This window comes from Xenopus laevis, chromosome 6L (assembly GCF_017654675.1).
Source record: "Xenopus laevis strain J_2021 chromosome 6L, Xenopus_laevis_v10.1, whole genome shotgun sequence".
Taxonomy (NCBI): Eukaryota; Metazoa; Chordata; class Amphibia; order Anura; family Pipidae; genus Xenopus; species Xenopus laevis.
The window spans coordinates 146,846,943-146,871,824 of NC_054381.1; the positions used below are offsets into that span (position 1 = coordinate 146,846,943).

The following is a 24,882-nucleotide window of genomic DNA, read 5'->3' on the forward strand; positions in this document are numbered from 1 at the left end:
GATGGTTTCATGAATTTATTCGTCGGTGCCAAATCGCGGGAGTTCGCACCTGGTGAATAAATTCGCCCATCACTACCTACAAGCAAACTGATGGCTGTCACATAGATAAACCCTGGAGGGAAGGTATATTTCACCCAGAAATGCTCTATGATGCAGTGTATATGGTTAAGAAAAACAAGGGCTTAGTTCACGAAGGCTGAAAATCTTGTACAGGTATAGGGTCTGATTAGTCATCACCTGTGAAATGGGCAGCTGGACTTTCTTTTCAGGAAGTGGAAAGACATACGCCGGCGTACAGTATTCCACTTAATCGTACACTTGAATTTGTTTGGTTTATATACATTTTGAGCATGACATTATAAAAGTATCCTGTTTTGTGAAAATACCCTGCTGTAAATAAAACACAGGAGAAGACCTGCTTGAAATCAAGCTGGGTATCACTGTCTTTGAAAAGGGTATTGCCACTCCTGCTATTTGAGTGAATTCCCACAAGAGGGAAGCTAGACTCATTACATGATTTAGTCTGTAACAATCATTTCAGGGGGAGACCTCTTAATACTCAGCAACTACAAATATTCTCAAGAGGCAAACACGGTGACAGATTTATCAGTTAGAACAATAATAATGCACATACTTAAGGAAAAACACAGCAAGCATGGCATGGAAAACCTGTTCTATGCAAAACCAACCCAAAATGACCACATGTAATGATTATTTGCCCTTGAAGAAGCCTATGCAATAAATCAAATGGTCTACAAGAAATCAAAGACCAAGAAATCAAGATTTCCAAATTCAACTAATGAAAAAAAAAATAGATTTTTTTTTTATATAGAGGCAGAAGACTAAGGAACTAGGAACAGAAGAAAGAACAAATATGAAGGAATCCAGGAAGCAGCTTCTCTAGCAGAAGACATGTTTTGTAATGATAATATTTGCAGAAATCTATGCCTAACATTTCTATTCAGCGTATATAAAAAAAGTGTGTATTGTGACCTTTAAAACTAAAATGAACAAGATGTTTGCATTATTTATATTGTAAATGATTTCCGTAAAGCCAACTTATATGCAACAATACATTCATACTTATATGGTATGCTGGCAGTCTTATTTATACAATATATGTTAGTGTAACTATACAGTGAAGGAATGTAGTAATTCCTAAAATAGTGTATTTCGTCAGATTTCCAGGTAAATCAAGTGCACATATGGTGATGAGGAATGTGCTGTGCAAACGGTAAGCTTTGTTCTAATGCTGTAAAGGCAGAAGGTTTTCAGTCTCATTCACTAAGGCCTCACGTGCTTTCATAGTCTATGCCCAGGTGTCGCTCACCGAGTGACTTCATAACTATGTGGAACAACACAATCTACAAGAGAGCCTGCTTGACAGATTCATGTGTTATATATGTTAATTCTATTTTCATTTCAAATTCCCCAACAGAAATGAACCTTGCACTTTCCCTCAATAAACTCAAGCAAAACCATGTTGTGGTCAAGAGGTTAGCAACTAGTCTGCAGAAAAAGAAGCCCTGAATGAGGTGCAGGTGGTAACAATTACCATATGCCAGTTGGCTCTTCCAATCATGCCTCTAATTCCAACCTTGACAAGTTAAACTTTCCATTATGTGTTTTTGCTGATGGAACATGGTGTGCAAATGGCCACTAAGCAGGGACAATCCACCCAAAATGCTAAACATTACTCACATATATAGAGACAAAGCAAGATAGAAAAGATGATCAAGAAATAGACAAAGTGAGTGAGAAGTGAAATAAATATTGCTGTAAAGATAAAATACAGAGAGTGGCTGAAGAATGACATAGCTGAGCCAATGATACAAGATATATATAAGTTGCATGTATGTATCTATCTTTGTCCACTACGACCACAAGAAACGTTGGCACTTATGGACCGGGGAAACACAATGCACTGTAGCAGAAATAAGTATCCGATCTCCAAAAGTAAACTGCACTCACAGGGCTTATAGCTGCCTTAAAAGATTTATTGAACAATCCAGGAATGTACGATACATCTTTCAAATTATCTATAAGCCTTGTGAGTGTGATTTATTTTAGAGACTGGAGAAGTATATTTTTATGTAGATTGGGCTACTTGTATACACGACTCTTTATAATTTTACAATGCACAAACATGGTTTACAAACATTGCATTATTATGATTATTATTATTATGTATTTATATAGCGCCAACGTATTGCGTAGCACTATTGCATTAAATATATAATGATGAAGAGTTGGGTGAGGAAATAAGAGAATGATAGGAAGATTGGGCATGTGACTGGACTGGAATTCAGTAAAAATACAATTGTGATAGGACCAGTTTATAGATAGAGCTGTTACTATAAGGGGGTTATATAAGTCTGAATTTATCTCAATATTTTCTGCTACAAACTCTGATCAAATCCGCTCAGGTTTTTTACGCTTATTTATTATTAAATTTTCCCGAAAATTTGCTTTACGGGAAAAAATGATTCTCACGATTTTTTCGGATTTTTTCATCTGATTTTCATGAACTTCACGATTCAACAATTAAACTCCGTGGTATTGCACGAAACCCAGCACACATCAAAAAATCATTGGGACTTCTCCCATTGACTTATATGCAAACTCAACAGGCCTGAGATGCCGGATTTTCAGATTCTGACTTTTCCATTCTTGTGATTTAATAAATTCCGAAAAATTCATGATTTTTTAAAAGTCCTATTTTATTTAAAAAAAAACAAATTTTTCGTGATTTTTGCATTTGGAGTTTAGCAAATAACCCCCTAAGTGATCCTTTATATCTATGGATATATACTGTAACAAGAATTCACATCACAAAAGTCAATCACTGTAGTGCAACCTGTACACAGGGCAGAAACCTTCCTGTATCAGAATATTTATAGGAAAATAAGTTACAAAGTCATCTTTTACTCAAGACACAACTGGTCATTGCAGAAACATCAAGCTTGAGACCAGTGCTGTACTGGGGCCTGCTAAGGTAACAGAGGTTCTCCTGGAGCTCCCCAGCCAAGGACAATTTCCATCAACCCTTTCTTACCACAGGTTAATATCAGATCTATTACATTTAACACTACATCAACAACAAACTTGGCCCTAGGAAATCCAGTCCCACACTGCTCATGACAATAAAGTGATGTGTGATGTGCAAGTCAGTCTCATACACTCTCCATTAGCCTTTCCAATTTTCACCACTACTTCAAACAATATTATGATAAAAATATAACACACAAGAGCCATGATCCGGCAAATGATATCCTTATAAACAGTACTTTAGGATGCCATTGGTTATAATCAGTGCTCAGGGAAATTTTAAGTATAAGAATAAATTTTCTTATTCCAAAATTAAATTAAATCACAACTAGGGATGGGTGAATTTTTTGAAAATAGTTTAAGCTGTGGAAATTATGCCCGTAGACTTGCATTGCGCATCAAAAAATGACGCACTTTTAAAAAAATTCACCACATGTCAAAAAATTGTTGATACCCATAGACCTTAATGGGCGTTGGCGACATTTCGCCGGTGGCCGATTTTTGGCGAAACCAAAAGGGTGAAATTCGCCCCAAGCCTAATCACAACCTTGTGATTTTTCTTAACACTTTTGATTTTTTGCTTGTCGCCTTTTTCTAAGCTTTGGTTTATTTATTCAGAGTAAGACGTCATGCTTTTGCACTGTTTTGCTATTGATCCCTTTGAATGAATAGGGCTGCCATTTACATGCCTCTTTATCTACGTCCATAGCAGGGAAGAGCTTTACACACACACACACACAACAATTGCTGGATGATAATGAAGAAAAATGAAACTTTCTGTCACACATCCTTAGGTTATGAGCCTAATCTTATTCATATAACCAGAAAAACCAGTTAACCCGAATGAGAGGAAAAAAAAAAATGCTTCCATAGAACACAAGTCATGCAGAGTAAGTATATTGTCATGTTCACGCGGATGCAAAGCCTATTTTTGCTTGGTTACATTTAAAAAGACTTAGAATAATAGTTTAATTTGCTGTAAGACTTTCACCTCCACCATGTAATTTAGTGAAAAGAAATGCATGACTTCTTATTGTATAACTGGCCTTAAAAGGGGAGAATTTAAGACGGTTCTACTTGCAGTTGTTTTAAACAACATAACATGTAGTTATAGAGTAGTTTGTGCAGTGAACAGTCCTTCTATGTACACTTGTGCTTGTACGTATGGGTGGGAAAAAGGTTCAAACAAAAATAAGATGCAATTTGTGATTCACAAGTTTTGCTACAAAAAAAGCCCTGTAAGGGAAGTGTAAGGTATCAAATTCACCATACAAGATCCTGACAATGATGTATTGAGCAGTATCTGAAGCACATGCACTGCAAGATCAGATTACAGATAGGAGCTGCCCCAATCAGAGGAGAAGAATTACCAAGTTTTATTTCTGGCATGAATCTTACGTTTCATAATGCAAGGAGCTCCTAGAGTTTCAGGTGTCAGCTACTTTGGAAACAACAACTGCATATATTATGTAGGGTGAAGTGTGAATAGATACAGAACACGCATAGGCTATTGTCTCAAGAAAGATACTTGGCACGTCAGTTTCACATCAAGGCAGTCTGTTTAAAAAAAAAAAAATTAAATGTTGGTATGTTCCCTCCAATCCAGCAGGTGTCACTGTTGGAAGGGCATTTGCTTATCTTTGCTATGGCTCCTGCTTATTTTCTGTTCTCCATTCTCAATTTTTAATAACATATTCTTCTTAGCCTCAGTGGAAACCCAATAAATTAGTTACTAAGCTTTTTTGGCTCATTGTGGCCAAATTGACAGTCCTTGTAGTTGACCTATGCTCTGGTTCATAACCATGCCTGCACATCTGATTCTAATATTTTGCCAAATCTGACTTTCGGCCCAATTCTGACTGTTTTTGTCTCTCCTTGTTGTATCTTGCTTTCTTGTTCTATACACCTTTGTCTGTCTTGCTTTATCTATTTCTGCCTTTGCCAGTAGATTCTCAACTACCTCCTTCAGATTAGCTAAATATATTTTTCCCAACCCCATCTTGCACTTTTTGTAAATAGGCTGAAATCCCCCTGCAGAAATACAATGGGTAGAATTATGAAGTTGACATTGCTCCCAAGACATCACAAACAAAGAACAATACTGTTTCTACTTACAATAGTTAAAGAGGCATTTACTAACCATGGTGCAGACTAGTGCAGATAAGCACATTTGGGTTAGTAGGCATATGCATATTAAAAGACAAGACAAGACAAACTGATTTCACAAATGTCAGATTTTCTATGGTATAGGCACACCAAGTATACTACCAGCCCAGCATGAATTTACAGCACTGTTGACACAAATTAAAGGTTTGGTCCAAAGAGAGGAGCTGGCATGACTATAAATTGGGCACAATTGAACTGTTGCACCTCCAGACTTCCTTAGCCATTCTATGATTAGAATGAAACTAAAGACCAACCTTGAATATACATAACAGAACCACTCATAACTCCTGTAATGGGTGCGTTGGTTACAATCTTTTTTTCTAAATATGTGAATATTACTCCTGATAAATTATAAAAACATACATCTAATTGGAGAATGTAATGAAAATTGCTAAAGAGTAAAATTTGAGTGAATTTAATATTCCTTTCCATCAGCCCATTAGTATTTAGCAGCACATCCGCCATTGCAAAAAATAGTGTTAATTTCTGTTGCCTTCTCATCATTTTTTTTTCTGTTTATGCCTCTTATAACATTTCCTCATTCATTTTAATACTAACAGGTTAGATGCCAGAAGTTCGAGTAACAAAAGGTTAATATCTTGTATACAAAACATTCTGCTCATACTGTGAGTTAACCCCCAAAGTGGATCTTCTATCTAGGTTATAGGCGCACACATTCATGAAACTAAGTAACAGCCCATTGTCACAGACACAATTAGTGCACTGTAAGATGATCAGAGTGCCTGTCCCTGCCCTCTCATTGTTTCTGCCTGTTTCTGTCTCTTTATCCATGACAGATAACACCACTAAGGCCGGGCTAAAGGGCAGAAACCAACAGACTGTTTAAAATGGCAAGGTATGTGTTTTAAATGGTTTGTAGAATTCCTAATAGGACATTATGGACATTACAGGACGTCAGCCTCCATCCAACATCATAACATTGAGCACCACCCTGAATCAGTGAAAATGTATAGCAAATGCCTCTTAGGGGGTTATTTACTAAACTCTGAATACAAAAATCACAAAAATCAAAAAAAAAAATTTATATATAAAATCGGACAAAATCACAAATTTTTCGGAATTTATTAAACCCCCGAGTATGGAAAAGTCTGAATTTGAAAATTCGGCATCTCAGGCCTGTCGAGGTTGCATACAAGTCAACGGGAGAAGCCCCAATGATTTTTTGATGTGCGCTGGGTTTGTTCAATACCCCAAAGTTTTCTGGCAAAAACATAAGAATTCTGAGTTTTTGGGTGAAAAATCTGATTTTTTCCCACAAAGCAAATTTTTGGGAAAATTTAATAATAAATACTGTAAGCGCAAAAAAACAGAGCGGATTTGATCAGAGTTTGCAGTAGAAAATGTTGAGATAAAATCGGACTTTGATAAATAACTCCATTAGAGTGACTGAAGTGGAAAGACTGACAATTACATTTTATGCAAAACACAATAAATTTGGGAGATCTACTGGACCTTACCCTGCAAAACTCTGAAAGGGTCAACTAAAATATTAAAGTATTTTACAAGTATAGTAAATATGGACATCAAAACAAATTCTTAACAAAAGAAGACCAAGTGATGTAAAAATTAACTTTTAGTATGTTATAGAAGGGCCAATTCTAAGCAACTTTTCAACTGGACTTCATAATTTATTTTTATTAGTTTTTTTAATTATTTGCCTTTTTCTTCTAACTTTCCAGTTTTTAAACAGGAGTCACTGACCCCATCTCTCAGCAAATTCTCTGTAAAGCTACAAATGTTATTGCTACTTTTTATTACTCATCCTTTTATTCTGGTCATCTCCCATTCATATTCTGGTATCTTGTTCAAATCAGGGTGTGGTTGCTAGGTTCATTTGGATCCTAGCAACCAGATTGCTTGAATAGAGAGCCATTGAATAAAAAGCTAAATAACGTGAAAACCACAAATGATAAAAAATGAAAGCCAATTGCAAATGGTCTCAGAAAATCAGTCTCTACATCATACTAAAAGTTAACTCAAAGGTGAACAACCCCTTTAAGCCATACCAACTAATGAGATGTTACCATTCAAACATCCTCAACAAGCTATCTGCTATGGTTTATAAGACCTACAATCAACTTTATAAGACCTACAATCAACCTTTCACCAATTCACTACATTCTCCAGAAATGAAATCATAGATTTACTTTGCTCTTGCCTAGTTCTGTCTAGTCCTAGGATCCAAAAAAAGTAGTTTACAAGTATATACAGAGTAAAATGCTTTACTGAACACAAAAACCTGAACCAATCAGATGTTTGCCGTGTGTTGCACCAATGAGAATGAATTCTGCTATAGGAGAAGGATACACTTTGTCTATGTTTTTGCATGACCCCCAGTCAGTTATGATAATGCATTAGACCTCAGCTCATTCTCCAAAATATCTGAAATGTCAAAGCCATCATAACTTGGCAAGAGGATCTCATAAAGGAAACAATTACACTGATAAAAAAAATGCTAATACATAACATTAATCTACAGATATATAATATCAACTTTTGGATTTCATATATTTTCTGAGCAAGTTATTTAACTTTAATGGGTTAAAAATAGGTTGGTGCTAGTAATTTTGAAATATTGTTCCATGTTGTATCTTAATGAAAAGCTCAACAAATAAATACAAATATGTTTATTTATATACAGTGTATTATGCCTATGTCTTTTTATGTCTGCTTGAGTTAGCTGGGGACTGCTCATTGGCACATGAAACAGCCTTTGGCTGTTGGCTATCCATTATGAAATATACTTAAATACGCTCCACTGATGGTAATTTATGAAGCCTTACCGCCTACTTGACATAAAGCTTATATGTCTGAAGGACAATGAAATTACAGTTATTTGGTGCCTATGCAGTTTAGAGGTATTCAGTATGAGATAACATATGGTTAATTTATAAAGCCAAATGCATTTCTTTTTATGAAATGGATGTTCTTTCAGAAAACTCACAATACTTCATTTCTCATCCTGTATATGGGGAAATTAGGTTAGAAGCTTGGTTTTTAACTGTCAAGCATTGTCATCAATATACACTTATAAGAGTTCTCTACAGAATGCATTTCATTCTATGACCTTTTATCTTTCATTGATCTACTCCGATTTCCATTTAGAATAAAACTGATGCCTTTATAAAGCTAAACTAATATTCTTCCAACAAAGTTATATGGGCTAAAACGAATAAACAAATGGAAATGTGGATGCTAGAATGTTTATATCAGTATTGAGTAGCATAAGACATTAAAATATTCTAGATACCAACGCAGAAAAAAATTGCCCTTTTCCTCTTGCAATACAGATAAGAATTGGAACCATTATACTAATTATTGGTAAAGTTACAGCTTTGATGTTCTACTGATGAAATGTAGGCTATATTTCGAGAAAAATTCAAGATTTAGTGTAAAAACCCAGAAAACCACCAATTCAAATTTTTGCCAGGTAAAAGTTGTTGAGGTCCTATATAAGTCAATGGGAGCTGCACTGATCCTATTGGACTGGTTTGAATCAATTCAGACTTTGAGGGTTTTTTTGTTTTTTTTTTAGTAATTGACTACATTCGTAGTTTTTGTGAAATCGAGTTTAGTCGTGGTTTCAAACCATTAAAACCACTAAAATCCAACCCTTAATAAATAAGCCTCCACATGTTACAAATATGGCACTTTTGGTAGGACAAATCTCAGATGCCATTAAGCCAAAGCTTTTACATTTTCCCATGTGGCACCTTCATTTATCTAACGTACACGCCCCTTGTCTCTGTGTCCTACAATATACACCTGGGGGCAGATTTATCAAAATGTGAGTTTAGAGCTTAATACATACATACTCACCCATGTTCTAATCATTCCTATGAGCTTTTTAGAATTGTATTCATCAATGGGTGAAATTAGAATTCCGCATATTATAAATACGGTTCTTAAAATCTCAAAGGAATTAATATAGTGTGGGTGAGTTTTTATCTTTATGTCACATTTTGATAAATCTGTCCCTTGGATGTCAATAGTCACATTCGCCTCCATACTATGAAGTAAAAACAAGTGTTATTACAGGCTGAATATTAGTATAGATTAGCCTTAGAAGGATACAAACACACCTTAAAAATTAGAAAGCTCTATTTGTTAATGACCTAAGTAATATTGAATAATTTCAATATTATATTGAAAAGTCAGATCTGGTTATTTAATATTGCATATTTTCACAAAATTGGTAAAATTGTCTTTTTGCCACAATTATTGAATTCTTTTAAATGTAACTAAAGAAACATTAAATATTAAAATGTGATTGGGAAGTTGTGCGGAAGTATTTTGATAAATGAATCATAAATATAAAATGTATACTATTAACTGTTCCATTAAAATTTACTTTAAGGTTAAGCTAAAATCTAACTAAGGGATCGCACTTCTTAGAAAGGAAACTTTTTTTTATACAATTACGGTTTACATACTGAAGTTGGTTTCTAAATGTAACCTCTATTCCAAAACAGGTGGAAAAAGTACATTTCAAAATTAATTTTAAATGAAACAGTGAAATGTTCCTCTGAAGTGTTACTGCTGAGAATTGCATCGGTTCCAGTACATAAAGCCGAAGAATGATAAAATTCAAGAAAAGAACGTTACCTCATTTGTCACAGCACACTTTTTTTGGGGGGCCAAAGAGGTCTGCAACGGCTGGAGTTATATTTTTTGTGACTATATTAACGTTCAGCGTACGTTCAAGGACGCAGGTATTTTAGATCAAGTTAAAGAGAACAGGAGATAGAAAAGTTAACTATTGGGCTCAGAGGTAACCATTGGCATAAAAAAAGGCTTCGGGTTATCACAGATGCTTATTTTACACCTGGAACTCTGGCTTTAGTTTGTGCCCTAAATTAAGCATGAAGAGAAATGCACTTTGGGTGCCATGTCTTTCCATATTATGATATTGATAGGCTTGGTGCATATACAAGTTTCATGGTTATTTGGCTTTAGTGTTTTTGCCAAATTGGGCTTCTCCTTTCTCTTCTTTATAATTTATGACTGTATTACCAATACATTTGCAGTACTTTTTAGATGCAGACACATCTTTTGTTTTATGTTAGCCTCACAGCAAACTTTTTTTCAAATAAAATCTCCCTTTAAGACAACAACCAGGCAGGAAGAGTTTATTCTAGTCGTTGACTCTTTGTAGCTGGCTATGCGTAATACACTGTGCCCAGAAATAGAATTGGCTCACCTATACCAAGTTTTACACAGGAAATATATCCAAACTTCTAGACAATACAGAGAACAGTACTACATATTTCATGATTACATTTTATTTCCCAGAAGGGTTTGCTGAGCTGCAGAAAGGTAACATTTCTTACTAATAGGCTTCCATAAAAATGATGGGAATTAAATAAAAAAAGCAGAGAAGCAGGGTATTGGAATTTGCCTCTTTGCAGCTGTGCTTTAACTGCATTATGCCCAGTCAACAATGCATTCCTTTGGGGTACATCCACAAAGTGAATTAACACGAGCCAGAAACATGTACGTAAAGCAGTCAAAAAGGTTTTGTGGATCTGCAGATACAGTTATACCAATGACAGCTCCAAACAACTCGCACATTGTTAAGTGCCTTTTCTAAACATATGCTAGGAGAACCTCAAATAAAATACATCAAATTCAAGTCCTGAAAAGTTTCTCTGTCTTATAAAATGCTTGGATTTTTACAATTTAGTGCAGCTTATAAACATTTTTATTCTTTTATTACCAAAGTAGCAAAGAGTGCATGAAAAGTCCAATTTCTGGTTTAAAAATGGCTCTTAATGTTACTGCCTCCAATTCCTTAACAGTGTTGGATCCCAACTTTGGGGTAAATTTATCAAAGAGTGAAGTTCCACCACTAGAGTGAAATTCCGCAGCTCTCAATTCATTTCTATGGGATTTTGAAAGGCGTATTGATCAATGGGTGAAAGTGAAAGTTCACCCTTTGATAAATACGCCTTTAAAAGTCTCATAGAAATTAATGGAGAGTGACGGAATTTCACTCTAGTGGCGGAACACTCTTTGATAAATATACCCCCTAGTTTCTAATGATTTTTGCAGCAATAAAGTCTGGTTTCATGGAGAGTCAAAGATCTGAAGGAGAGTCAAAGATCGTATGGAGATAGAGAGGGCTTACTTACCAATACATTATGTTTAGCTTCTATTCCTGTTTGTACCAATTGCCAAAATTACCATTTTTGTGAGATGGCTATTTAGCAAGTGGAGGAATACAGGGTTATGGAAGCTAGCTTATAGTACAAGTTGATCCAAGGACTGGTCAGATTGCCATCTTGAAGGAAGGAAGTCCCCCCCCCCGATGGCTTCAGAAGTGTTTTTCCTTCCTCTGGATCAACTAGCAGTTATGTCGTTTTTTAAATAAGCATAAAAGGTTGAATTTAATGGATGTGTGTCTGTTTTCAACCTAACTTACTATGTTACCCAATGAGAATTCCACTGAAGAATGGGATGGTAGACCCCCTCCTCCAGTAGCTGCCTTCACATAGCTATCAGTAACTGTTTTGCAAGAAACAGGCAGGGGTTCTGCGAGCTTCAGTCACTACTGCACATACCCCATCCCTTCATTGCTAATTTGCATAAAATTAATTAAATTGCCAGCAAATACCATTAAAGCTTTACTAATGATCTGAAGCTGCATTTTCAGAAGTTTGCATTGCTCTGTCAATTCCAGTCCACTTTAAGATGGCATTGCTGACCCACCCCATATTTTTTATTTTTTTTTTGCAACAGGGATAGACCGGGAACAAAAGGTCATCTTCCCCTTTCACATAATCCAACTTTGACAAATTAAGGCTATAAAGCAATCAGAAATGCTGTGTTGTAAAATATACAATTAATGGCACAATTAAAATTATCAACGTACATGTGTGAGGCTTCTTTCTGTGTTCCAATTTCACTTGCAGGTGTATCTGAAGGACTTCTCCACTGATTCTTTGAATCACCCCTACAGACTAATGAGCATCCATCTTCAGATTTAATTATTGGTTTCTGACAAGCCTACATAATAGGAATCAACTTAAGCAAGCGCGGTCCCCTGTGGCATGTTCAATTACTCAGGTTGTTCCTGCACACTACAGGTCTGAAGAGTTGTTAATTTAACAGTGTCAAAAAACAAACATGTACATCTGCGCAACTCTCTCCTATGACCCTTCCTGCAGTGAAATATAGGAGAAGGCGGCTTATCATAATGAACAAACACTTTAAATACATTCTGAGATTTATTCACAAATTACATTATCTGGTGCCTCAAAACCATTAACTATAGACACGCTTCATTAAACGCCAAGCAAAACATCACTCGCAAATTCATCTCATTCATTTTCATGACTTATAATAAAGGCACAGTCATAACCTTGGCTTAGGGTGTCAAGTCATTGCTCACTACAACTCTCAGCATTCCTTGCAGGTCAATGACATCTCACAATTAAAGAACCTGGACATGCATGCCATTAGCCAATTAAATGCCAGTGAATATGTCATGTCATTAGTCAATTAAATGCCAGTGAATATGTAATTACTATAAAATGGACATGAAGTATCTAACAGCAAACAACTGACGAATCACTCACCCAAACCGTCTCTACTAGCCAAAGGACTATGGGTAACATATGGTTCCATTCCATTTCTGCATTTCATGTCAATGTGCCCAGACAATAAGATGATTTCAGGGATATTCTTGTTTGAGCAGAAAGGTTTCCTGGCTCTGGTCTGCTACCTGTAGTAAATATAACCAGCTTGTCTGGTTACTATTCCCAAACTGGTAAATTATATACCAATTCAATCTTTTGGCAATGAGCTGATGTCTGTAATAGTTTCTCTGGCCAGCAGCATTAAAGGAATAACAGACATGTTTCTGTTAATTTTGAATGATGTATTTAATTTTCAGCCAATCAGAGAACACTTCCTGTTGTCTATTTACAGAAAACGGCTGTGAGCTACATGGTGCTCTGTAAGGGCTGAAAAGGGAAATGCTTTTTTATGACTAGAGTACGGTTGGCAACTCCATTCCAGTGAGTTATCACCATGCCGGACTCACTTAATGTAATTACACAGAGCAATTCTTCCTCCAGGAAACTCTTTAAACACAAGAAAGAAAATTGTATCTGACAAACACAAGCCTTGCTAACGAAGAGTTTCATTGATTTTGCAAAAAAAAAAAAAAGGCTGGACCTGGCAGCAAAACTAAGGGGACATTGCAAAAAAGTTCCTTAATAATAAGAGAGGTGTATTGTGCACTGAGAACATTGTGTGTAATTTTATTCACTAAAATATCATAGTGCAGTGATCCCCAACCAGTGGCTTGTGGGCAACATGTTACTCTCCAACCTTTTGGGTGTTGCTCATAGTGGCCTCAAAGCAGGTGATTATTTTTTTAACAATTCTTGATTGCATAAAAACCAGGTGTACTGCCAGTCCACAAACAGCCAACTACAGTATTATTTGGTACAAACAGCCAACTACAGTCTTATTTGGTACCCCCCCCAGGAACATTTACATGCTTATTTGAGGAATGGATTTGAGGAATGTGGTTCTTAAGAGTTGTGTGAGGAATCAGGAGGCAGATTATTTGAATTAAAACCAACTGTAAGGATTAAAAAGGAGTTAGGGGATTGCTCTGGTGCAGGAAAACATTTTTTTTGTGGGCCAAATTGTCTTATGCTGTCATCTTTTTCTGTCTCTCTCACTCAACCAACAAGGAGATTAAATGGAAGGGATAACTCCTCAACACTCAATGGGATGTTTGTGCCTGGTCTAACAAACAAGCTGTTCAGCATTTATATATGGTATCTGAGCATTAAGCAGGCATTGAGTTTTACGGTAATATCCAGATATCCCACTAAAATACACTTTAAGTGTAATACCCTAATGTAATATAAGACTTTCCACACTTGGGAGACTCACTCACTTTGCTTTTAGTTTTACTATTGTGCCTAAACAGCTTCTGGCTTACGAGTTAATACTAGACTGTAGAACATTTTGCATTACATTCATTCTGTAAAGGACTATCCTTAGTGTTGGTTGGACCAAGGGCAAAATACCTTTTTTGCGGAGCCATTATTTATGATCTAACTGTTGTCCAGATTTTAGGAAACAGCAAATTAGGCTTTAATATGGTTATGGGACCCAACAACTCCATTAAGTCTCATAATTTTAGTATTAGGGTACATCATTACATATCATTTTCTTTCCAACATACCTTCTACAGGATAAACCTATCTACTATTTACTTCAAAATTCAAAAGCCACCAGAACACATGTTTTAACTTTGTTTGTAGTCGGATACAAAAAAAAGTAAAAAAAAAATCTTTATTTGTCTCTTGGCTGATTCAGTTAAATTCTCTATTAATATAACCCTCAACAGGCAAATTCATTGGTAAGGGAAGAAACTAACAAGTGCCTTCTCATTTAAGGAAATATAAGCAATAATTATACTGAGGGGCAGATTTACTAAGCTCGAGTGAATGGTTCGAATTTTGAAGTAAATTTTTGGGTACTTCGACCATCGAATAGGCTATAATCGACTTAGATTTGAACGATTCGAAGTAAAAATCGTTGGACTATTCGATAATCGAAGTACTGTCTCTTTAAAAAAACCTCTTTTAAAAAAAACTTTGACTTCATACTTCGCCAAATTAAAGCTACCGAAGTGCAATGTTAGCCTATGGGGACCTTCCAGAGCAAAGTTTTTTTTTGGTAGAATAAAAATCCTTCGATCGAACAATTTGTATTTGATCGTTCGAACGCTAAATTCGGTGAAAAATCCTTCGTCTTCGATATTCGAAGTCGAAGGATTTCAATTTGAGGGTCGAATTTTGAAGTTTTTTTTAACTTCGAAATTCGACCCTTAGTAAATCTGCCCCTGAATGTTGTTAAACTCAAGCAGGTTTTATTTACAGCATTCAAATATTATTGGTCATGCGTTCATCCCAACATATAATCATTATTAATGCCATTTTATCATTTCTTCTAAAAAAAAAAACCAAGAGCATTCAATTTGCGTCTGTGGGAAGGACCTGCAAAATCCATTTGAAGAGAGTTTGTGAAATATCAGAACTACCCAAGAGCCTTTACGGACATCTTAAGAGAAACGGTGGTATAAACATTTCATGCCCAGAGTACTGTTGTGGGGCATTTGCTTTGTTTGGATTTTTGAACCCTGATAATTTAGAAGGTGCCGATTGCATCTAATAAAGAAGTCATACAATTTAAAATTGGGAAAAACATTGTCTGTATATTTTAACATGTTTTTCACCATAGCGCCAAAATATCCCTCTTCCACCTCCCACAGAGTTAAATGTGAAATTCCCTTCAGCCTAAAAATGCTCTATTGCCATTTAACAAATGCTAGATTAAGTTAAAGAAATATATACAATACACACAAACAATGTAAGTCTCTATATATGCAATATATTGCATAAACAGGTCACATTTAAAACCTTGTTTCATCTAAATAAACTATTTTCATAAAAATATAATTTTTTTGCAGTTTGTGCCAAAATAGAAAATTTTGATTACCGAGGGCCACCTCCTGGTATCATACAATTCATGGATACTCTGTGACCGCAGGATCAATTTTGCATTCATAAGCATTTTGCACTCACATTCATAAATGAGGCCCTATGTTTCTTTGTTTTATTAAAAACCCTTTACTCTTTTCTGATATTTCCCTATCTGTATTTTTTTCCGCAAAGAATCATTCTGCAAAATTAGAAACTAGCATTTGTACCAAAAAAAAAAGTACTGGAAACAATGGGAATTAAAAAAAAAAAACCTTTCATGTTTGCTATTTTTTTTGGATTCGTTTGAATCCATGTAAGATTATATATCCTAAAGCAAAACAGGTTAAATTAAAAATACGTGTATCAGCAAGAGAATGCCTTTGACTAAAATACTATTACATTGTGTTTTTAAAGTGTCTGTAAGGAGATCAAAAATGAGAGCAATGTAAGACACGGAAGAATAGGAAAGTAGAAGAAGTAATATCTTTATGGAAGCCCTTAACGGGAATAGATATGCAATTTATTTAAAAAAAAGTCTGATCTTTAACCTAGAGGTGCCTGTCTGAGTATCAGTCTATTCTTCTAGCTAATCTCCTAGATTAGGAAATCCAGAAGTTAAATTATTAATTAGGCACTTCTCCAGTTGTTAAATCTGCTTAATACAACTGATCATGGAAATAGCAAGCAAAATATTTTCTGTATTATATGCGGCAGAAAGAGGTTAAATTATAGAATCTTTTTAATTATACTCCTAAACCCTTTGCACAAAACCAAAACCATCTTGAGCTTTTAAAATTTAGAAAATCTAGATCAATGGAACCAGTTGGACTAGATCATTGGGTGATGACATACCACAACCCAGTGCAAATGTAGAGCAAGACCCTGGAATTGCCAAATATAATGGGTAACATACACTTTAACCCTATACAATCCATATGGGCAACTTCTATGTAAAATTAGTAGAAGCTCTATGCATGAAGCAGCTGGCATTTGGCGTTAATATTATCATTAAATACTGATAGTTAAATAAATTGAGGTTGAAATTAAAATGATGTATATGCAAATAAAGTACTAACAATAAAGTTAATACATTTTTAAATATGTTTTTAAATAGTATTTTCAAGTACAGGGTATACTGCATGTCAACATCTTTTAGTCTGTGATCCTGTTAATTATAATTTTGAAATTAACGGATTCCATATTGATGGTGCCTTGTTATTAAATAGCTTCAAATGCAACAGTTTGCATTTCAAAGACAGTGGAGAAATGAAATTGACGCTCTTCAATTAAATGTCATTAGTCTCCAGTCCAGCTGTAATTGGTCCTTTCAGCCAATAACGTATTATCATTTTAAGCGATTTACATGCAAGTGAACAAAAATGTAAAACTTAAATTCAATCGTGTTACTGATATTGCTAAAAAAGTAAATTAAAAAAACAAAACATTAATTCAGGCTATACCATGTACAATTTATACATCTAACCTATAATAAAATGGAATGTGTGTTTTGACCTATCTTGAACACAACTGGTCATAAAAAACGGAATTGTCTGCTATGGGTAATTTATAGAATGTTGTCAATTACAACAGTACCATGAAATGATAAATATTAGCAGTAGAAGTATTATTATTTCAGGTATTATGATATTTTTATAAATCAATATATATATTTTATAGCCTTATCAATATAAGAAATATTTTCTTATATTTTAAAAAAAAATTAGACCATTAAGAACATTTCTAGCATTTTTTTGGTAGTATAGTTCTATGGTGTCTATGAGAATTGTCCATGGATTTGAATGTATTTTACATGGGCTTCAGCCTACCATATATCTTTTGTAGGTCTTCAATATTTTATTATAGTTTGTAGCTATGCGAGCCATTTTGTATACAGCACTAGACAAATTGTTTAAAATGCACTCTGCCTATAAATTAATTAAAATAAAGAGAGGCTTCAGATGGTTTTTTTGCCTTCCTCTGGATCAACTGGCAGATAGGTAGTTAATAAAAAAAAAAAAAAAAGGATGAACTCGATGGACATGTGTCTTTTTTCAACCTTACTTACTATGTTACTATGTTACTATGTAATTAGGACAAATTTGCAAAACAAATGAATGTATTATATGTTTGAGGCTAGTTTTGTGGACACCTAAAAAAGTGTGGAAGACGGAAATGTGTCCTACAGTGATATTTACTACGGAAAAACAATACATGTATGGGACCTGTTATCCAGAATGCTCGGGACATGGGATTTTACGGCTATTGGATTTTTCTGTAATTTGAATCTTCATTCCTTATGTCTATCTCAAAATCACATGAACATGAAATAAACCCAAAAGGCTTGCTTTGCTTCCAATACGGATTAATTGTACAGGTATAGGATCCCTTATCCAGAAACCCTTTATCCAGAAAGCTCAGAATTATGGAATGGCTGTCTCCCATAGACTCCATTTTATCCAAATCCAATTTTTTAAAAATGATTTCCTTTTTCTCTGTAATAATAAAACAGTAGCTTGTACTTGATCCCAACTAAGATAGAATTATTCCTTATTGGAAGCAAAACCAGCCTATTGGGTTTATTTAATGTTTAAATTAATTTTTAGTAGACTTTGAAGACCCAAATTACGGAAATATCCATTATTCGGAAAACCCCAGGTCCTGAGCATTCTGGATAACAGGCCCCATACCTGTATCTTAGTTTGGATCAAGTGCAATGTACTGTTTTATAATTACAGAGAAAAAGGGAATCATTTTTAAAAATCATTTGGATAAAATGGAGTCTAGGGAAGATGCCTTTGCTGTAATTTGGAACTTTGTGGGTAACAGGTCCTGTTAACAGATCCCATACCTGTACTAACTATTTAGAAAAAAAGCATTCTTCTTCAATTTCTACATTCAAAGGCAGTGGCAAACCTCATAAGATAATACTGAACATTTCTTTTACATTTTAACATTTTTAAAAAAACAATTAGAAGACAAACATTTTAACACATTCCTTATATATCATCATACAAGTTTATAAATCCAAGATTGCAATACCACAAATCCCCTAGCTTTCTAAAGCTGTGCATAAGTACAGGGAACCTGCATCATTTGTTATTTATGCCTTTGCTATTGTTATTTTGAAATCGTGCCTAGCAACTGGATTATTAATGTGTGTTTACCCAAAAGGCTTGAGGCTAAAAGGCTTCCCTCGCTATTCCCTTTTATTTAAATTCTGATTCACCTTCTCCTTAACATGATTATGTAATTCTGACCCACTTCACCACAGCTTGCCATCACACACCCAAATAATGATTTTAGCTGCCAACGCTTTCTACGCCCTTTTTCTTTTCCCCTAGTAATGAATGTAATTAAGTGTAGCACATTTCGTAGGGTGGAGTTGCCTATTATCTGCATGCATCTCTAAATAATATATGGCTTATCACACTTTATATTTGTTTAAAATATAAAGGGGTTTAGGTTGGTATGTAAATGTGACATGCAAGTCCTGCTTAATGTGTCATGGGGTAAGGAGCGTAGTGGAAAAAAATAATCAGGATTCTTTCAACTCTGATCATCAGGTAGTTCTTAAACTCAATATTTGTTATTTTCCTAAAAACAAAATTCACAAGCAAAATTAATTTGAAATACAGGTATGGGATCCGTTATCAGGAAACCCATTATCCAGAAAGTTACGGGATGGCTGTCTCCCATAGACCCCATTTTAATGAATTTTAAATTTTAAAAGGGATTTCCTTTTTCTCTGTAATAATAATAATAATAATACAGTATCTTGTACTTGATCCAAACTAAGATTTAATTAATCCTTATTGAAGGCAAAACAAGGCTATTGGGTTTATTTAATCTTTAAATTATTTTTATTAGATATAAGACAAGATCCCTTATCTGGAAAACCCAATGTCCCAAGCATTCGGGATAATGGGTCCCATACCTGTATAACTTATAACAATAATTTAGTTACTAAGGGGCAAATTTACTTATGGTTGAATATTGAGTGTTAATTAACCCTCGATATTCGACTGCCGAATTGAAATCCTTGGATTTCAAATATTGAAGAAATAGTTTGATTGAACGAAAAATCGTTCGATCGAACGATTAAATCCTTGGAATTGTTCGATCCGAAGGATTTTAATCCATCGATCGAACAATTTTTCTTCGACCTAAAAATTGTTCCAAAGCCTATGGGGACCTTCCCCATAGGCTAACATTGACTTCGGTAGGTTTTTGGTGGCGAACTAGGGGGTCAAAGTTTTTTTTTAAAGAGACAGTAACTTTGACTATCGAATAGTTGAACGATTTTTAGTTCGCATCGTTCGATTAGAAGTCGTATTCGAAGGTCGAAGTAGCCAATTTGATGGTCAGAGTAGTCAAAAAAACATTCGAAATTCGAAGATTTTTTTATTCTATTCCTTCACTCGAACTAAGTAAATGGGCTCCTAAATGTTATCATCATCAAGATGGACAGCAGATATTTTGGCCAACAATTATTTAACTCAAGATCCAATGTTTTGAATGAAACCAGCACATACTGTGGTTACATAAAAGCAACGCACAAAACCATTTAATGCATTGCAGCCATTTCAGTAAATGTACTGTGACACTAATACATGCACAAAGCATGAAAAGATGAATTACTCAGTATATTGTTACTTGCCTCTACAATATTCTAAACATTCGTACGACTTCTGCTTTATTTATTATCCAAAGAAAAGCACTGTCAGATTTTCAGACATAATCTTTTCCATATGACAATTCTAAAAGCAAATCTTGTTGTATGTTAGAATATCAGAATGAATAGTCCAACCGCATTTTCGTTTTGTTCAATCATTTCGGAAATTTCCTTTCATTACCGGTTAACTATAGCGTTGACTTTCCTTTGTCTTTACTGGTTATTTACAGTGTTATGAAGTCAACTGCTACTGTTATGGGATAAGAATGGAAAAAAAAAAAAGACTGTCTGGCAATACTGGTTTTCTACAGTAGGTAGGAGCCCCCCAGGTTTGTCATTTATGTTTTTATGCAATATATATATATATATATATATATATATATATATATATATATATATATATATATATATATATATATATATATATATATATATATAGTGAAGGGAAAAACCGGCACTCACGAAAATGTCGTCAATTATGCCTGGAATGTAAAGCTGGAAATGAAGATCGCACTCACAGGTCTTAGAAGTGTTTAAATGTCTTTATTCAGTGGACGATCGCTGACGTTTCGGCTGACACGACAGCCTTTCTCAAAGTGGCACTCTCGTGTCAGCCGAAACGTCAGCGATCGTCCACTGAATAAAGACATTTAAACACTTCTAAGACCTGTGAGTGCTATCTCCATTTCCAGCTTTATATATATATATATATATATATATAGATAGATATAGAGCACAGAGTTAACATTTTGCAACTGAAGCTAAAACACATGTTAAAAAACCAACTGTAAATAAGCCTGTTTTTGTGTTTCTGTTGTTAAGTACATTCACACAACCACTTATTCTTTTAAATTACCCATTTTAATTTAGTTTTCACACTGAACAGTGATTTATAAACCCCTCCTTGGAGTGCTGAGAAAAACAAGGTTTCTGCAGCAACTGCAAAATTCATCATCTCTCTCTCTATATATGCTGTAATAGGGACTATTTATAAAATGTTGTCTAGATTGAGCACTCAATATACAGAAACATGAACGAAGAACATTTGTAAAGGTAAACATATCTTACCCTTAGCAGTGACTGGGATTCATCCTTTGCTTTGCTATCTCCTGCAGTTGGATACTGTGGTGTATGCTGACCAGACCTTTCTCCACTAGAACCTGCTGTCACTCCTTGAAATCCCTTAGGTTCTATAGACATGCCATACAGTGGCCTTGCTAGATGCGCTGATTCCACATTGGGGCTGTCTCGTGAGGATTTTTGTTGATCTTGATTTACAGACACTGTGGTTAAAAGACCCAAGCCCATCTGTGAGTAAGATGGGCTTGTTCTTAAAATGTCTGGTGCTCGCCAGGCAACACCTCGAAGATCATCAACAGAACCATCAGACCAAGCTTTCTCCCTGAGTGTTTCCTTATCCTCAAGCTTCTCTTTTTTCACAGTGCTGTCAAATATGGCTTCTCCCATTTTGGAATCAGGAGTGACAAGATTATACACTTTTAGATCAGTTTTTGGTTCTTCCTTAATAGAAGATGTTCCATGATGCTCCCCTCCATTAGATGTAGTGATTTCAAACTCCTGACAATGAGCAGAGTTAAAGTGATCCAATAGTGACTGGGTGTCTGCTGCTGTAAAGTTGCACTGACGACATTTGTAGCAGTTATGCACCCTCCTAAAAGAAAAAGAAAATGTAATTTGCTGTGGAACAGAATCATTACTGTGACTGAGCTCAATGAGATAACATGCTTTTTTTAGGGTTTACCCTATGACCTAGTTGTAGCTGGCTACAAATAAGTTTAATTGATTCTCACTTTCCTGCAATTTGCAGAGAACACGTAGTAGTTTAGGTTGCCTGACAGGAAGCGACGAATACTCTGTATAGTCAGCCTCAAGAACTTGGTGTGGTTTTATTCTTACATTCATTCAAAATCCCCCATTATAAGTAAAATATAACCATATCTAACAGGAAAAATAATCATTTTGACATACCTGACAGTTTTCAGTCACTATAGTATAAATTCAGTTAAGTATAGAACCCATTTATTTTTTAATCAGTTCACATAATGTCATCTTGGGTCTTGGGCAGAAAGACCCAAGAAAGAAAAAACTAAAAGTGAATTAAGTTTTGTGGTCAGTGTAAAGTACCAAAACATTTATGAATATTTATAGGGAGTGGGGCTTTATGGGTGTTTGGGGCTTTTGAAAATGATGCCATGAAACAGACAATAAGAGAGCAAAAACAAATACCATATAAGCTCTTGAGAGAGATACAGTGCATGATAAAATATGCCCAAAGGGGCAGATTTATCAAGGGTCGAAGTGAATTAGAGGGAATTTTCGAAGTAAAAAAATTCGAAATTTGAAGTAATTTTTTGGATACTTCGACCATCGAATAGGATACCACGGGGCACATTTACTAAGGGTCGAATATCGATGGTTAATAAACCCTCGAATTTGACCCTCAAAGTAAAATATCGAATTCGAAGGATTTACCGCAAATCCTAGGATCGATCAAAGGAAAAATCGTTCGATCGAATGATAAAATCCTTCGTTTCGAACGATTTTAAGCGATCGATCAAAGGATTTTTCTTTGATAAAAAAAAGATTAGAAAAGTAATGGGGCTAACATTGTACCTCGGTAGGTTTAAACTACCGAAGTATGTAGTTGAAGTTTTTTTTTTAAAGAGACAGTACTTCGACTATCGAATGGTCGAATAGTCAAACGATTTTTAGTTAGAATCGTTCGGATCGAAGTCGAAGGTCGTAGTAGCCTATTCGATGGTCGAAGTCCCCCAAAAAGACTTTGAAATTTGAAGTTTTTTTCATTCGAATCCACTCTAGCTTAGTAAATGTGCCCCTATCACTTCGAATTTACTTAGAATTCGATGCAAAGTAAAAAAATATCCGACCATTCGATAATCAAAGTACTGTCTCTTTAAAAAAACTTCGACTTCAATACTTCACCAAATTATACCTGCTGAATTGCTATGTTAGCCTATGGGGACCTTCTACAAATTTTTCTAAGTCTTTACATATCGAATAAAAATCCTTCGATCGTACGCTAAAATCTTTCGAACAATTTTTATTCGATCGTAGGATTGCCAAATTTGGTGAAAAAACTTTGAATTCGATATTCGAATTCAAGTTTTTCAATTCAATGGTCGAATTTTGAAGTTTTTTGTACTTCGAAATTCGACCCTTGATAGATCTGCCCCTTAATATGTCCAATAACTTTACTGAACCTTTTGAAATTACATTTTTTCAGGTAAAAAATAACTAGGCTGGGCAAACAAAGGCCACTTCACCTGTGGGCAATACTTAAATTAAGTCTGGATTGAAAAGATTCAAAATTAGCAACAAAGACAATCTGAACACCTGTTGGCAAGGGTGGGATTTTTAACATATCATGGAATTGACCAAATAATTTGGCCTGCCATCTTTGTGGCCAACCAGAGGATAGGTCCACTTGATCTGCAACAAAGTCAAATGTTTGAATATGTTCCCATGTGACCTTCTGACTTTTAGCTTTTAGTAGCAGCAATATTCATTCCTTCCAAACCTTTAGTTTTATATTTAAATATTATTTTAACACACTGAAAATAAGCGTGAGCAGTATAAATTCAAGTGAAAAGGGAACTAAATGATGTTGTGCTTCCCTTTTGAAAGTTTATATCAGTATAAACGGCGAGAATGTATTTGTACTAATGATTCCTGTTCAGTTTTGGAGTGATTTTGAGTGATTTTGAGTAAAGGAACAAAATCAATCAGCTGGAAAGCATTGCTTGCCTCTAATGTGTTAACAGCTCAGCTTGTATATATCTTTTTCAGAGACCATATTATTATACTTTATACAAATAGGCATGCCAACTCTTAGCCTTTAATTGCTCTGCTGTTTGCATTTTCCTAAAGGTAAACAAGAACAAACTTAATTGATTTTAGAGATGTTAAAACCTGAAATACATGGCCTTCCATCAAGACAATGTGTAATATATATATATATATATATATATATATATATATATATATATATATATATATATATATATATATATATATATATATATATATATATATATATATATATATATATATATATATATATATATATATATATATAATTCAGTGTATGTCCATAGAAAATGATCCGCAATCACAGGTCTTAAAAATTTAACATTTATCTTTTGCGGCCTATCCTAGGACTTTTCTCGCTTTGAGAAAGGCCTTAGGATAGGCCGAAATGTCAGTCCTTACCTTTTAAAAAATAAATAATGTTGAATTAGTACGGATCATTTTCTATGGACACACAAACATGTTCTTCTTAATTTTTGCCTGAAAACCCTGTGAGTGACGCTATTCTTCACTTTTATACTCACTCTCATACCCAGGTATGTATCAGTGTCCAATGTTTCGGACCTTTTTCAAGGATTTTTTATATATTATTTTTTTAGATTTGGTTAAGCAGAGCTT

At 34.8% G+C, this 24,882-nt stretch overlaps 1 protein-coding gene across 5 annotated transcripts in view; it reads right to left on the minus strand.

Moving 5' to 3' along the window:
• trps1.L (transcriptional repressor GATA binding 1 L homeolog) overlaps nt 1-24,882 on the minus strand; it is a 179,406-nt gene that overhangs the window by 70,174 nt on the left and 84,350 nt on the right. For all 5 annotated transcript variants that reach the window (XM_018268219.2, XM_018268217.2, XM_018268216.2 and 2 more), the window contains one exon: nt 21,484-22,087. In XM_018268219.2, the coding sequence (XP_018123708.1) occupies nt 21,484-22,087 (604 nt within the window). The remainder of the gene's footprint in view (nt 1-21,483; nt 22,088-24,882) is intronic.